Source organism: Drosophila teissieri, chromosome 2R, assembly GCF_016746235.2.
Source record: "Drosophila teissieri strain GT53w chromosome 2R, Prin_Dtei_1.1, whole genome shotgun sequence".
Lineage (NCBI taxonomy): Eukaryota > Metazoa > Arthropoda > Insecta > Diptera > Drosophilidae > Drosophila > Drosophila teissieri.
Window position 1 is genome coordinate 21,762,283 of NC_053030.1, and position 16,043 is coordinate 21,778,325.

The window sequence follows — 16,043 nt, forward strand, 5'->3', positions numbered from 1 at the left end:
ACTGCCGCCAGGAGACTTGTGGAGGACGTGTGGATCAGCGGCCTCCTCTCCTGCCTCCTGCCTCCTCCTCTGATTTGAGTTGATGAATTGCAGTTTCCAGCGGCCTCTCTATTGGCAAACAAACTGAGTTGCGATCTCCAAGGAGTGGGTTATCCGCCCAGCTGGAGACGCTGCCGCAGCGAGATAATCGCTCTTGAGCTGATTACGTGGACAATGGACCAACTGGGGAAAGAGAAAGGAGCACTTCGGCACGGCTGAGTGGGTCTGAGCCCCTGGATGAAGAAGATTCGCCCGCCGGATGAGGATGTGCCCACTCGCATGTGCGATGGTCGATTGCGGTGACACCGGACTTTGGAGCCATATTCTGAAATGGGTCAACTGGCGTCCAAGCTAAATGGTTTAACTAATGCGATTGATGTTTATCAAGTTAGTTTCTGCAAATAAGTGAATTCCAGTTTGGCCATGTGAAATGCAAATGCGCCAATGATTTCCAAAATCGTTAAATATCGCGAGTACCTATGACGTTTGTAGTGATGGGCTTTCACCAGCGGAATATATTGATGTGGGCCTGCAGCAGTTCACACTAAACTGAACTGATTTCCATAGCCTCGCATCAATAACTTATATCGTATTCTGGGGCAAAATATAACAAAAGCTACAAAACCCAATTAATTTCCAATCAGCCAGCCGATTGGCAGCTTCAATTAGTCGCGCCGACCCAAATGGCAGTAGCTAACCGATTCGGAATCGGAATGAGAACCACTATCTGTATCTGTAGCTGCATCCGCATCTGTATCTGTATCTGTATCCGTATCTGTATCTGTGGCAGCGGCTGCGTCAATTGAGCGCTAACAAAGATAAATGGCTGAAGCCACAAAATTGATTTGGTTGACAGATGAATTGTGGAGTCCGCTCTTCCTCTTTCTCCTACCCCCGCGGATGTCAAATCGGCAACTGCAACAATAAGTGCAACATGATCTGCAACTGTTGCCGGTCAGCGCGAATAAAATCAAAAGCATATTTCTCAATCATTCACTGAATGGTGGAAAATATTTCGAAATAAAATGGCAAATACTAAAGGGGGCGCAGTGGCGAGCGGGGCAATGGCAAATACTAAAGGGGGCGCAGTGGCGAGCGGGGCCAGGGGGCGTGGCTGCACTGCATATCGCATGAAGCACTTAAATTCGTTGCAGGCGCAGTCGACGACTCGCAGGCTTCACTGTCAAATGAAATTACGCATACGCCATGGATGCCCGCTGCCCACATTGGGTGGCCAGGGGGTGGAAAAGGGGGAAAATAGGGAGGGAAAGCAGTGGGGCACTGTGCTACTGCCAATTGACACTTTGACGCATAAATCAACTTTATTGTTTATTGATTTTTATGTTTGCCCGGCGTGTTTCTGTGTCATTTTATTAAATCTTTGTCTCCGCAATCTCGGAACTCGCCGCCGTTCATCTCACCACCACTTCTGTTCGTTCGCTTGTTATTCATTTATATGAATTTATGCGATTTAAATGAAATTGGTTCATTGTTTGCCGTGCCGGCCATCACTCATTCACTCTTTCACTCAGTGCAGTCAATGCAGTCAATACATCAATACATGGGGCGCTGGACATGTTCAACAATTCATAAATCGATTAAAGATGTTTTATTTTTCAGCTCGCCGCTTTCATTGAAAGCGAGAAATGTGAATTGACTTGGTCGGTTATCCCAAATGAAATCGCTGCCCTCGGTTGTGGTTTTCGTATTTCCATTGTGCGGAAAAACACAAAAAATATCGAGTGTAGTTGTGCTATTTCGCAACATTTATTTAAATAAGCTCATAGCTAAATAAAATCCTTTGTTGGGTTTGAAAAATTCATTATGATAAACTTTCTTCATTTCAAGCCCTCTGCCACACAGCCGAAGATCATTCAGTTATTCAATCAAAGCTGAAGCGAAACGAATTCATGACCTCGGCCGTAAAGTCAACCGGAAAAGCTTTTGAAACATAATGGGAATTCCGCAGAAAGTTTCTGCAACGCAAAGCAACTGTCAATGGCGAAAACTTGGTCCTGCCGAAAAGCAGATATGGCCACAGTGCTACACTCCACTGCCGTACAAATTAAAATTTAAATGAGCTGCTGGCGGTGCCGCTTTCCACTTTCCACCACCTTTCACTCCCCCCCGCTGTTTTTCCGGCTCCTCGGGCGTACCCATCTCCGAATATTGACACGTGACAAAGTTGAGACGCCAATAAAACATAAAAAGCGGGAAAACAGAGAACAGAAAATAGGAAATAGAAAACAGACAGCAGGCTCTCTCGCCCTCAGCAATAGAATCGAATGACCCAGCCAGCTTTTCCCAAACTGAAGGCGCAAAGTGTTCGAAAAAATTTCAATAACCGTTTCCGGGTGGGGGGCCAAAAGCCGGAAAACTGCTGGAGGAGAGCTAATAGAAGATGCTAGTGGAGCTGTCTGATGAGCGCCGATTGAGCTGAATTTACTGAATTTAATTGAAAAAAGCAGCAGGCAGGCAGCTGATGGAATCGATTTCGTTTGTTTCTGTTTGAATATTGGCAGTGGCCCTACGAAGCTAGAGTTCTATTTGTAAACAGCCGGGTTAATTGAAAATGCCGCAGGTCTAAATAATTAATTGTGTTTCTCTCCGTATTTATATACGTACATATTCCCGTTGCCAGCGGATGTCGAAGGATAAAGTTTTCAATCGAGCGAAACTATCACGAAATGCCGGCTTTTTTCACCCAGAGTCCCGCTCGCTGAGCCCGCTGAGCCCGAGGATGGCGGAAATTCTGGAAAATCTGTTGTGCTAATATGACACAGCAAATGCAGCTTTCCCGAACCCGCAGAATCTACCCTTTCACCTGAGCTCGTGGTTCCGCTCACATGTTTTGCTTTTAATCTGCGACAGGGCATTAACTTTCCAACGCACCCGGCACTGCCCCTAAATTGCTCCACATCGAGCTCCACATCAGGTTCCACATGGCCCGAGGTCAGAAGGACTTTTCCGCCTCCGCTTTCCACCGCCCCTTTCCACCCCTCTCCCCCCTGCGAGCTGACAAGGGGCTTAAGGTCCGTTTTCCGGCGACATTTTATGAGCATTTTCTGCACCGAAACTGGGACGAAGTGGCCAACGTGCTGGACACTGGACATGTCAGCGAGCCATATTGAGGATGGCCAGTGAGCCACTCGGGGCACTGGGCAGAGTTTAACGCCATTTTGGTGACAGGACACAATGTGCAGCTTAGGGGTATCCGCAAAAGGAGATGACTAGATGTGACATTAAGGTGGAATTTCTTGCAGCGGCAAGTTTTGTAACATAAGGTAGTACTCACAGTCATACTAGACTTTCTGAATTGTATGTAGTATGTAGTTTTCTTTGGGCAATCAGAAGTTTTGCTATCAGGCAAGTACCTTGGGTAATGTACATATATCTTGAATCATATCCTAAATCAACTCAGTTCTGGATCTATGATAGGGTTATCCTTGCAGTACAGACACCTCCACATAGAAGTGTGAATATCCAATGAACGCAGTCACCTCTGCCTGACGAAATGCCAAAAAGTGGCAAGTGGCAAGTGGCATTTGCAAAAAGTGCTGGGCTGATTGCAGATTCTGTTTCTGCCACAGCCGGGGGCAATTAGAAGAATGCGCCAAATGGGCTCCGTAACTCGGTGGAGTAGAAAGGCGGAAAAGCGGAAAGGCGCTAAAAAACACATTAAAATTAATTATGGGAAACACTCGACGCCATTTGCCAGATTTGGTGGCGCAATGGTGATGTGATGGTGTGTGGTGGCCATCATCTTTTTTGCAGCCGCGCTTTTTGGCAGCCAGCTGAGCGAAATGAATCCATATGTGCCGGGGCGAGGTCCTTTTGGCCAGTTTTTGCCGCCGCCGTCCTATTCCCCTTTCTCACTTCAGAGTTAATTATGTTGACATAGTCAGTTTCCGTAATTTCTTACTTTGAAACCCTTTTATTAAAATGAGGGGCGGTGCAGTATTTTCCCCCAGCTCTCCTGTACTTTTTTTGTATTTCTGCGACAGCCACGCCCCCCGGCCCCACGGCCCACCGGGTGGCCGCCCCTTTGGCAGCAGTTATTAAGAATTCATGCCACACCCAAAGTTCCACAAAGACGCCCACGGCTGGGCGGGAATGGATGGATGGGGTGGAGCGGGAGGTGGGGGCATCCAGATCGGACGACTGCCAAGTTACTCAAATTAATTAAGTTTCGCCTTTGCCAACATCGAGCATACGCCCCATTGCGCGACCGCCCACTACCCACAACCATGCCCACCTAGCGTCCCAAATGCACACCTCTCACCCCCCCCCCCCCCCCGTTTCGCTGGGGGGTCTGCGGAGCTTTTAAATTTTTCAGATGACATTTGCCAGACATTCTGCTCCATGTCTCATATTTTCTAACCGCAGTCGCCTTCGCCGCAGCAGCGCCCCCTGCCGGCCAGTAGCGCAGCCACTTTGGAGGCGCGCTGGTGTTGGTGTGTGCGTGTGTGTGTGTGCGGGTAACCTTTTTAAAATTTAAAATTAATTGCTTTGGCGCTGTTTTAATTATTAAAAAACTATTGATGGCACGGAACTTGCAGCTGCAAAAAAGGGCAAAGCTGAAAAACTAAACAGCAGACGAACTTTTCTCATTGGCACCGCTCTCGCCGGAAAAGTTTCGACTTTAAAAAGCTTTTTTCGAAGTTAACCAGCAACTGATTGATCGGGGGCAGGAGGCGGGGCGATGGGCGTTTACAGTGAAACTTCTGAGATCAATCAAGTACGCGAATGCTAACTATCACTCTGAATACTAAAGCATTTTAATCAGCGTTGTTCTCTATTTATTTTATGTTAAATTATCATAGAAAAGTGGCACTTATTTGCCAGCATCTGCAGCTAGTGTGGCGTTTAGCGAGGCCCCACTGCCCCGGCGAATCGATGAGTCTTTGATGGCTTTGTTGTGTTGCACAGCGGCACGTTTCGCTGCTCCGGTGCGGCAATTAGCCGGGAATATAATAAAACGAGTGCGCGCTGCACTGACAACGTTTACCCAAATTAGCCGCTAAACACAGAAATAAAAAGCCAACATCAAGGCGGCTAATTGGGCAGCAGCCAAGTATCCAAGTGGCCGGGGCCAAAATAAAGCGAAATAATATGCAAGAAAAGCGGGCCAAGAGGGCCAAGCCATATAAGAGCCCGCGATGATGGCGGCAATTATACGTGGTGGCCATGTGGTGGGTGGGGGGAGGGGGGTTTTCCAGAGGTTTTCCTTTTCGGTGCTGCTGCCTGGCGTGTTGTGGGCTCTGCTGTGGCACCGCCTGGTCAGCTGCACGTGCGGCTAGCGCAGAAGCCATGCAACGTGGGGCAGCTGCGAATTTCAATTTGGCTATGCGCAAAAAATTAGCAACAATTTCCCAAAAATACATTTCGCGAGGCCCAACGCCACTCCCCCTCCGCGCCTCTGAAAAGCCGCCCGCAACAACAAACAAAAGCGTCAACAGCCACGCAATATAATTGAGTGGATGCCAAATGTGGGCGGTGCGACAGAGCGCGCTATACTCGGCCGCGAAAGAGACAGCACGACGGCAGACGGCACGTGCTGGGAAAATGCGAAAGTGGGCTTAGTGGAGCCGCCTGAATTTTCCGCCGCTGGAAAATGCACTCGCGCTGACCAACGAACTAACTATTTAAACAACCAATGCAAGACTATAGTATAATTTATATATATCAAATATATAGAAATGTGATTAATTGTGTGCTTAAAATCCTCGCCTGTTTATAAGTTTTATTTAAATTACCCATATCACACAGCACACGCAATTTCTGCCTGTGTACTTTCGTTCAGGAATTAATACGAACTGAATAATACATGTGACACGCGGAACAGAAGGGCATGCCGATAGTCGCTTCTGCTGCTGTTGCTGTTTGGGCATTGTTTCATTATTTGGCCCGTTGAACGCTTTTTCCATAGCTGGCCAATTTCAATTTTTGTTTTGGCTTTGTTTTAAACATTGTTGCCGGCTTTGTTGCTGCCCCGCCCCCTTTCTGGCCGTTGCAATTTCGAACATTTGTTAACGAATTTGTTTGCTTGTTGAACATTCTGAGCGTTCCGCACTTTGGCAGCGCCATTGTTTGTTTGCCCGGCATTGTTGCAAATGACGTGGCAGCCGCATGGTGCACCTTCCGCTTCGCACTGACACGCACTTAACTGCCGCCCAGCCACCCACTTCCCAGCTGCCCCACTCCCCCCTCCCCCCTGAAAGCGGGGAATGGCCTACGTGACGCGTTTAAAAAACAATCAATTTTAATTTCAATTTAAATTAGTTGCCGCCCACCGCCCGCTGCCATTGCAATTCGCCATTAAATTATTTTTGCTCACTTATGCCACTTGCCACTTTGCCACTGTGCCACTTGCCACTGCCCTTTGCCGGCGAACGTAATGCAATTTGGCCTGGCGCGCTCCATTGTTGAATTCCATTTATTACTAAATTCCGGCTAACGGCTGCAAAAAGCCAATAAATTTCACTTAAACATTGTATGTTTTAGATGCAGCGAAAGACGAAACTTTAAGTCGCAAACTATCAAAAAATACAAAATAAAAGACCAGAAAAATGGCAAAGTGGCAAAGGAACTTTTCCTAAATTGTTAAGAATTTATATTTATGTGAATATTATTTTTAATTATTAACTAATATTTTTACACTCTCGAAACGCACTGCCAGCTCAAACATAAAACTAAATCTCTTTATGTTTGCATTTAAAATGGGGTTTCATTTCGTTTCTAAATATTGTTCACCTCCGAACTTATCACACATTTTGCATGGCATTTGCAAATTACTGAGCATAAGCATATTAAAATTACAAACAAATGTGTTAACAATTAAAATGGTTTTGCATCGCTCTTTGCATTGTTGCCTTGCATTGCATTTAACTCGCATAAAAATGCTACATCTCGTATGTATGCAGTTGGCCAACTCTTCGCTTAACCGCTTCAGAACCCGAGAAGTTTCTGCCCAAATATATAATTTCATTCCCATTCGAGTTGGGATCAAGTGTTGAGCTTAACCGGCACCTAAATCAATCCGTCCAAAGGATTGCGGCATTTGGGGATGCGATGTGTGTGTGTGTTAGTGTGCGTGTGTATCTGCCGCTGGCGCTAAACTACTTAACAGCAAATTTTGCGTAATTTACGTCCTGACCCAGGAGCAGATGGCATTCCAGGCGAGGCCCTGTATCTGTATCTGTATCCCCGTATCTTCGTATCCGAGGGATGCCGAGATACATTTGGCCAGCAGCTGGGGCTTCAGCCGCAAACATGTGTTCCCTTGAGCAAGAACAGATTTCTGGGGGCGGACTCGCTCACTGGCACTGGTACGGGGATAAATTATTGGGTGCGCCTTCTGCAAATCCAACTCCACCGCCCCGCTGCCGAAGTATCTTTGTATCTGCACATCCACACATCCACACATCCACACATCCGCTACGTACATTTGCGTATCTGCGGTTGCGTGGTCTTGGCCTGTACGAAATCAAAGCATTTAATGGCGCTTTTAATCTTGTTAATCGCCCCTTTCTGGCCCGTCTGAGATTTTCAGATAGTTTCGACGTTTGAGGGCGTGGCGGCGGCCTAAGTGGGCGTGGCGCACGAAAATTGCCCCGAAACGAAGCAGATACATTGTTAAGTTGTGATAAGCCCAGAGGTTTAGCAGCTGACCACAAACGGCGGCGGAAAAGAAGAAACCAGCAAAATTGTTGCACACTTGCGGGCGTCTTTAACGCAGAGCCATGGATCTGGCCAAGAGCACGGAGTCTTTAACGTGGCCAAAACGGGGCTGTGGGAGCCACACGACATCCTCCTATCCACTTGGGCGTCCGTCAAGGACAATTTTGACATGTTCAAATCCTTTTTGCACAAGGAATCCCCTCCGTCGCACAATGAATATTATTTCTTTATGCAAATTTCCCAGGGAGCTGCCACTTGTTGGAGGGGCAGGGAGAACCCCACCTATTCCATATTCCCTATTCTATATTCCCTATTCCCTATTCTATATTCCCTACTCTGGCCCAGTCTCCTTTTTTGCCCATTTGCGTGATATTTTGTTGAGCAAGACAAATGATTTCCATTTAATTTATTTTCACTGCTCCGCTTCGTTTTGCTTGGCTCGTGGCGGCAAAGGATTTAGCTGAATAAATTATAGGTTGAAATTGTTACATCTTGGTCGGGGAAAGGGGGATGATGGGGGGTAGTAGTTGAAGACAAGTGCAAATAAAATAAGGGCGCAAGCCGCTGACAAATGTTGGCCAACAGAGGAAGCCCCTTTGTGCAGCCGGCGATACGCCCGAAATGAATTTATCGCTGCTCTTGAAGTCTTCCCAAGATCTGCTTACTTCGCTGCAAACATTAAAGATATGGAAAGCAACTTACCTCAAATACATACATATATCCATGCAAAGCCATTTTAGGCTATAGCAGTCTACCAGTCTAACCTTTAAGCTGGAAAATCCCCGGAGCAGCATTAATTAGCCCGCAGAGCATCAGAACTTGGTCCGTGGCTATTTGGGGCTTAGGCAAACATGGCCAGCTGGGCAGCTGGTCAACTGGTCAGCTGGAATCCTGCCCTGCAGACACACGCGTGTGATTGCAGATCCCCATCCTGCAGCTCCAACTCCTGCGATTCTCGCTGAAATTTCACACTTTGTCGCTTTGCATATGGGCACGTAAGTGGCAGCTGGCCAAAGGGGCCAGGGGGGCAGAGGGGGCGGGTTGTGGCACATGGAGCTGCAAGCGATTACAAACGCGCCGACTTGTAAAGCAACTTTGGCTCTGTGCATCGCAGCTCGCATTTGGCCTGGTTCTGTTGGCCCGACGATTCTGGCATCGCGTGCCGCATTCGCGATAATGAAACCGAAAGGCAATGCGCACAAAGCCATCTACAATCCGGCAGATTGGAGCGCTGAGAAGGTGGGTGGTTCCCATAAACCAAATCGCCATCTGAAATATCTGAAAATATTAATAATAAAAGCTATAATTTGATCTAAAACTAACTTATATATGCCGAGATATATCTTTTGCGAGATACATTTGGAATGAAAATTGTATGCATAACTTGCTATTGCAATCCCAAACGGGCGACTTATCGAGTGCGAATCCTTCGACCAGCTGGAATGCCGCCGACTCCTTTGGCGAGCTGCCCATCTGGAGGATGAGGAAGGAGGGGCAAGGAGGGATTAGGAGGGACAAGGAGCCGTGGTGGATAAGAGGAGCTAGCGATGCGTGTAACTTTTTCAATTAATTTGGCCAAGCTTGAGAGAAGTTCTGAGTTCTGAGCTTGGCTGGGACATGGAGCCACCGTCGACTGGAACTCCAGCTGAAACTGTTTACGGCTGAGTTATTTCAAAAATGTTTTGCATATCAGATTGAGTCTCTGCATCTTGGCATGGGGCACGGTGGCATGGTGGCATGGTGGCTCCGGGCGGCACTTAAACGCCTTCGTTTTAATTTAATAAGAGCTTGGCAGGCGAACTGATGCTGATTCAACTGGTAACTGGTAACTGAAATGGTAACTGGTAGCTGCTCTGCATCCCAAATGAGCGCAGTGGAAAAAGAGTCCGCGGATATCCACATCCACCTTCACCTCCACCGCCAACTTGGGCTGCAAGTCGGACGATGCTGCATGTCAAATTTGAATTTAGCTGCATTTTTACAACTGTTGCAAAGTCGCTTTCAGTTGCCAGTTTCCCAGTTGCACAGTCTTCAGCTCTCCTAGCTCTGCGCTGCGGATCTGCATCTGGAATCCGCCGGTGGCGGTGGAGGAAATCGCATGTGAGCCAACTCAGACAGTTGGCAATTTGCATAAATTTAGATTAGTGACATCTGACGTGAGTCTCTGATATGCAGAGCCGGCGAGCAGGGAAGCGGCATTAAGTGCGGCTCTTGGAGATGGCGGCGATTGCCACCTCCTAATTCTCCAACCAGATAAGACCCATCTCCTGCTCCATGCCCCTCCACTACACTACACACTGCAATCCATTCGAGACTGCCAGCGACAATGGAATATGATTTATGGAGTGCACTCGAGATGGGGCAAGCAACGAGGCCGAGGAGCTGCGTGAAATTCAACAGCTCAAGTGGAAAATTAATCGCATGCAAGCTCATTATGAGCATTAGTTGACGGTTTGTTAATTGTCGCCAAACGGGAAGCGCAGGATAACAGCAGAAGGAGCCGCTTTGCAGCCCAAGGAGCACAGGAAGCCAACTTGAGCTGCATGCGAAATTGGCTGCAATATTTCAATCAAACTCGAGTCGACGGAGCAGCTCACCTAATTGCAATTAGAAAATGGTCTTTAATCTGGATATAACTATACTAGCACTGCTGATAGTTCGACATTTCAAAACGGACGCAGGAATATCTGTGACTTCTTGCCGCAATCCAAGTACTCGTGTCCCTGGGACCAATCGTAGCCCAGGGCGTAGGCAAACAGCTTGCCATCGCCGCTGATGGCGCACTTGGTGATCGGCTGCGGATGCACCTTGCTCTCCAGCAGCGTGGAGCGCATCTGGCTGTCCCAGAAGCAGAACACCCCACCCGAGCCCGCCGTGGCAATGCACTGCGTCACCCTGTTGACCTTCACCTCGTGCACCGCATAGACGTCCAGGATGCCGCTGCCGCCGGTGCCCTCCTGGTGATGGCGATGGCTATGGCACCGGATGGGGGAACTGCCCGTACGTTGGGCCAGGCTCTGCTGGAACACCATGCCATTCGTCGTGGCAATCAGCCAGCTGGTCAGCTCTCTGTTCCGGTGGAGCGCCAGCGATCGCACTTGGGTGTTGCCCGCTCCCGGGCTCTGCAGCCGCCCCTGCTCCACGGGTCCGCCCTGCAGGCTGTAGACCAGGATGGAGCCATCGCCGCAGGCCACCACCGCCACCTCGTTGAGGACATCGGCGGCGTAGCTGCGATCCGGCAGCTCCTTGCGGGTCAGTTCCATGGCAGCGCGCGGGTCCCAGAACTGTAAGGATAACAGCTAGTATCTGGATGTAGAAGTATAGCTACCCACCCTGATGCTCTTGTCCCAGGAGGTGGTGGCCAGGTAGTTGCCCGTGTCCACCCGATGGCAAGTGCGCGCTGCTCGCGCGTGAGCGCCCACCTTCCGCAGCTGGTTGGACTCCAAGTCCCACTCGGACACCAAGCCGTTGGAGTCGCCCAGGTACACCTTGCTGCCCGAGTCGTTCCAGGCGATGTCCAACGGTATGCCCTCCAGGGACTTCATCACCTTGGGCACCACCCTGTCCGACTGCACCTCCCAGATGCGCACGGTGTTGTCCCAGCTGCCGGCGCAGATGGCGTTCCAGCCACTCGATCGTGGCACGAACTCCAGGGCTGATATGGAATCGCTTGGCGGTGCGGGCAGTTCTTAATCCTGTTGGAGTTCCAGCTCCATGTTTGGAGTTCCAGCTTTGCTGTGATTAGGCTACGAATCACTTTTGACGTTTGGCAGGTCACATTCACAGCTATACAGATATACAGATTAAAGTGAGTGTTGTAATCTTAAAAGCGTATGCAAACATGCAGCTCTTAATGCTCGCTGTTATCCCGACTTCTGTGCAAGTTTAATCAAACGCTGTGGGGGCTTTGCCGTTGGGTGGCCATCGAAACAATTCACCCATTGGCCAATATGCCAACGAGAATTCCAATAAAATGAACAGCAAGCCAAACAGTGGCCCCCTCTTTTCTGTGGCCCATGGACCGGGAATCCCAGCGAACGTGCAAATATTTTAACTAAAATGGCGAGTGCGAGTTACTTTTATCTGCTTTGGCGCAAAAATACGAATCGGTATTTGTGTCTGTGTGGCAACAACCTTGGCAAGCCGCACCCACAGCCCCCACCCAACCCACCGCCCCCCTAGTGCCACGCCCACGCACGCACACTAACACACTCATGCGAGGGCGCTGTTTTTCAGTCAACATAATTTAACTACTTTTATGGGCAAAGTAATGCGCCGCTGCTGGGTGGAAAACTCCACCCACCGACGCCAACTGAACTTTGCCCATTCTCCACGTGTATCACGTTTAAATTTCAGTATTTTCTTTCATCTCACGCGTCTCGTGTGCAATATTCACAATCTATTTTACACACCATGTGTTTGCGAGTGTTTGCACCACCACGCACCACCCACAACCACCTAGAGCCACCCACAACCACCTAGTACCACCCACAACCACCTAGTACCTCCCCCTTTGCCGTGGAAGCTGTTCGCCCGAGTTTATTGGCTTCGCAGCATACTTTGAAATTTACTGAGTTTCCCTTGTAATGCCTTGCTATATTGAAATTAATTACAAACAAAGGATGCTCCTTTGGGCCTGGAGGAAACAGCATGCTGCGCCATGTCCCACCTACCTTTTCCCCCTTTCCCAGTTTTCCCCCTTTTCCCAGCTTTCCCAGCTCTGCCAGCTTTCCATCCAGGAACCGTGATGAAACGAATGCTTCGCCGGAGGCTCTAATTCCTGATGTTTGTCTCGCATCAAACAAATGGCGTCGGCGAATAAAAGACATTTTTTGTTTCAGGGGCAAGTGGAAAGTGGCAAGCGAACTATTTAAATTGAATTTTTTGCCATTTCACGCTTAACTTATTTAACTCATTTGGCCATAATTGTTGTTTTGATAATTGCCAATTGTTGTTTTTCTACTTTTTCATCAAATTAAGTACAAATGAGAAAATTCAACGCCAGCGCAGCGCAGCAAAAAGCGGATAATTAAATTCCCAAATGTGCAACATAATTCAGAGCAATCCTATTTACACTTAATAAATATTATATTACGCAACTCGCTGGAGGAAAACTATAAATGCACGTGAAATTTTTTAAGGGAACTGAAAAAGCTAAAGCTTTACAAAAAATATTTATTTACATGCGTTATTTTTAAGGAAAATGGCTTCGCATTTAAGCGAATTAATGCAGCAGTTTTTGAAAGCATTATTAATTAAATCAAAATATTTATTGACCCTATGTTTGTGTTCGCTTATGCAGCCGATACAAACGATCGATTTCAATTAAGCAGCAAAGTGAAACCCCAAATCGCACTAATTAAAAATGCTGTACTAGCATTTGGCCGGCCAAAGGGAATTTGTTCGATTGGCAGGAAAAACAAGGCTGGAAATGGATGAATTTTCCTCGGAATTTGCCTCGGAATTGCATGAGCACAAGAGAAATGCATTTGTTTGCCCAACTTTGAAGAAGTTCAACAAAGCCGGCTGGCAAACTCAAGAGGAAGTGTCTTCAACCCGCTGAAGGCCGCTGATAAAAGTCAACACAAAATGCTGAGAGTCAACAGGGAAAGTTGCTAATACAGATATATACTGTATATATATGGAAGAAAGGGAGGAACAATATTCGCATATTTGCACATTACAAATATGGCACAAACGCCGCCAAACAATACAATTAAAAAGGAGCTTCAAATTGAGAGGGATTTTCCAGGACGCCTTTTTTCGTTTGTTGCCCCAACATTTTCAGGACACGCTGCGCACATTTAGCCAAATTTTATTACGCCCAGACAGACTGAGTGAAATGGTTTCATTCCGGAGATTTCTTTTCGCCGTCTTTTGTTCGGCAGATGATGTCTAGCCCGAGATGCTAATGAAATTTGCCCGTTTACGACGCTGAAAATTGTCCTGCCGCAGGAATCCACAGGATATTCGGGCAGTGGGGGGAACTTTTCAAGGACTAAAGCAAAACAAAACATTCGATTCAATTTCAGGTCGCAGCTGTAAAAAGAAACGGAAAATGAAAATGAGAAAGGATATCAGCGGAGTGAAGCTTGCTATTTCGAATTAGCTTTTTAAAATGGATGTCATGGGATGCATACTGCAATTACGACCGTTAAACTTTTCGATTTAAAGCATACTTTTATATTCCGCTCAGATATTATAGAAGCACTTATATTCCGAATCTCAGGACATCTCAGAGTCTGTCTCCACTCCAAGGAGTCTCCACTCCGGTGAGTCGGAAGTGCGGCTGAATTTAAAAAGGAGTTTAACCAAATTGCTATTGAAGCGCCACGAAGCGAATGAGCAGGGCGATGAGCAGGAGTTGCTGGCCATGGAGGAGCGGTGGCTTTTGCTCCTGCGGTTTATTTGGGCACAGTGCCAGTGCACGGCAGACCCAACAGTTGCTACTCGGTGGATGTGGTCCACGGCGCCAATGCAGTGGGGGTGTCGGAGGAGCAGGGGGTGGACTCCATAGACTCCATGAGGGGGATGCTGTCTGCTCAGTCGGGCGACAGTTTAATTGGGTTAGCAGCGTCAACGGCCTGTCCGCCGCTGGATCATTGGGACTGACACGGATGCCCACAGCCGCCAGGAACTGCCGCCCATCCACCATTACCACTCCATATCGATTTTCCTGTTCCGCAATCGCTTTGGATTATTCCGTAATTAAACGCAAATGCAGGAACCAAACGCCGCTCTTAACAACACTATCTCATACCCTTTCTTTTAAGATTCACGATACATGTTGAGCTGTAAAGGGGAAACTTAATGCAATCTGGTCAAAGTTTAAATATACTATGGTATATGCGATATTTGCTACTGGTACTTACAGGGTATCTGATAGAGCGCGTGTTTCCGCGACTGTGGCAATAAAGCTCGCCCTTTTGTTGAAACTAAATGATATCTGGTCAAAATTTAGAAATCTATGCAATATTTGCTACTACTGGTTGGTACTTACAGGGTATCTGATAAAGCGCGTGTTTCCGCGACTGTGGCATTAAAGCCGGCACTTTTGCGTTGCAATTTGATATTCCGCTCTTCTCTTTTTTGGCGCCACCGATTGTTGCTCTTCCCGGCTGTTTTTGTGGCTCCGATTGCGGGTGGAGGCATTGAATGGCTGATTTCACCTGTTTCGCTCACCTCGGCGCTTTGATCGGTTAAATGTTAATGACTTTTGGGGGGCGCATCTCCACCGAAAGTGGAGTTTTTTCGTTTAAGGCGCAAATGCGTGGAAAGTGGCTGGCAAATGAATCAACATCGGGCAATATATTTAAGCGGGTAATGGCTTTAAAACATTTATAACATCGCACTGAACCTAAAAGTATTAAAAAATAAACTTTCTAATTTCCGCTGCCTACTAACATTTAATTTAAAGGCCACTACGGGTTAAGCTCTTGTTTGCTGGCCAAATTTTCCAAAACATTTCACTTCACGCGGCCGGAGACCTTAAACCACCGTCAAGCTGCTTATGTTGTTTGCATTTTGTTAAACAAAAAATTAAATAACACACACGCACACACACTCACTCGCGTCCCGAGGGGCGGTAAGTGCTATTATTTGTTGTTTGGTAAATGCAACAAATGCCCCGCCCATGTGCAAGGGACCATGGAGCATGGAGCATGGAGCAGGGAACTGGGAACTGGGAGCATGGAGCTGGGAGCTGGGAGCAGGGAGGAGAGGACCCGCAGAACCATAGCGACAGCAGTGGCAAAAACAGCAACAAATTGCAATATCTGGCAGGACACGGGAACGAGGACACGGGGACCTGCATCCAGGCGTGGCATCATAATTAATTCAAATTTGAATTTCCTTTTGGCGCAATGCACGCGCCATTTTACATGCTGGGTGGGTGGCAAGTGGGCGGCACTGCCACGCCCACATGTGTGGCATGCTTTGGCATCGGGGCACCGGCATAATAAACTGTTTAAATATTTAGTCGAAACGAGTTTTTAATACTCGCCGGCGCTTTTAGCAGCTGCCAGCGGTCAGTGAGTGGGGGTCGTGGGTCAGAGATTGGGTCAAAAAGTCGGCGAAGATACTGGAAACATATCCTTTTGCCACGTCGATGGTTTGCAGCCAAGAAATCGTGGGCAAACTAATGGCTTTCACACGCAGAGATGGCCAAAAAGATATCATTTTAGAATAGCTGTCAGTATGGATTAGTTTTTATAGGTAGAAGGAGCTCCCAAAGATAAACTGAAGATAGAATTACTATTAAATAAAACTTTCCTTTATCGAACCTGTTTAATATGTCGCGCTTCAAATTGTATATATAGATGCAA

At 47.6% G+C, this 16,043-nt stretch overlaps 1 protein-coding gene and 1 long non-coding RNA gene across 4 annotated transcripts; both read right to left on the reverse strand.

Moving 5' to 3' along the window:
* Positions 1 to 10,339: 10,339 nt before the first annotated feature.
* On the reverse strand, positions 10,340 to 11,477 carry LOC122614237 (protein Rae1). The gene is made up of 2 exons (XM_043788769.1): positions 11,052 to 11,477; positions 10,340 to 11,003 (listed from the first exon to the last, which is right to left on the reverse strand). Exons 1-2 carry the CDS (start codon positions 11,262 to 11,264, stop codon positions 10,386 to 10,388), a joined length of 831 nt encoding a protein of 276 aa, XP_043644704.1. The 5' UTR covers positions 11,265 to 11,477; the 3' UTR covers positions 10,340 to 10,385.
* A 2,069-nt stretch (positions 11,478 to 13,546) lies between these two features.
* On the reverse strand, positions 13,547 to 15,133 carry LOC122614293. Of its 3 annotated transcripts, none has more exons than XR_006325734.1 (4): positions 14,720 to 15,133; positions 14,592 to 14,654; positions 13,899 to 14,511; positions 13,547 to 13,758 (listed from the first exon to the last, which is right to left on the reverse strand). It is a non-coding gene; the product is annotated as an uncharacterized LOC122614293 (long non-coding RNA). The 3 variants fall into 3 exon arrangements; XR_006325735.1 differs by having other exon boundaries at positions 14,592 to 14,665; XR_006325736.1 differs by lacking the exon at positions 14,592 to 14,654.
* Positions 15,134 to 16,043: the final 910 nt, after the last annotated feature.

What these genes read in the sequence shown, in the direction of transcription:
- LOC122614237 (XM_043788769.1), bottom strand. Translation starts at nt 11,264, where the DNA reads ATGAAGTCCCTGGAGGGCATACCGTTGGACATCGCCTGGAACGACTCG. An exon ending in CCTGGGACAAGAGCATCAGG is followed by an intron (nt 11,004 to 11,051) that starts GTGGGTAGCTAT and finishes TTATCCTTACAG; the next exon opens with TTCTGGGACCCGCGCGCTGC.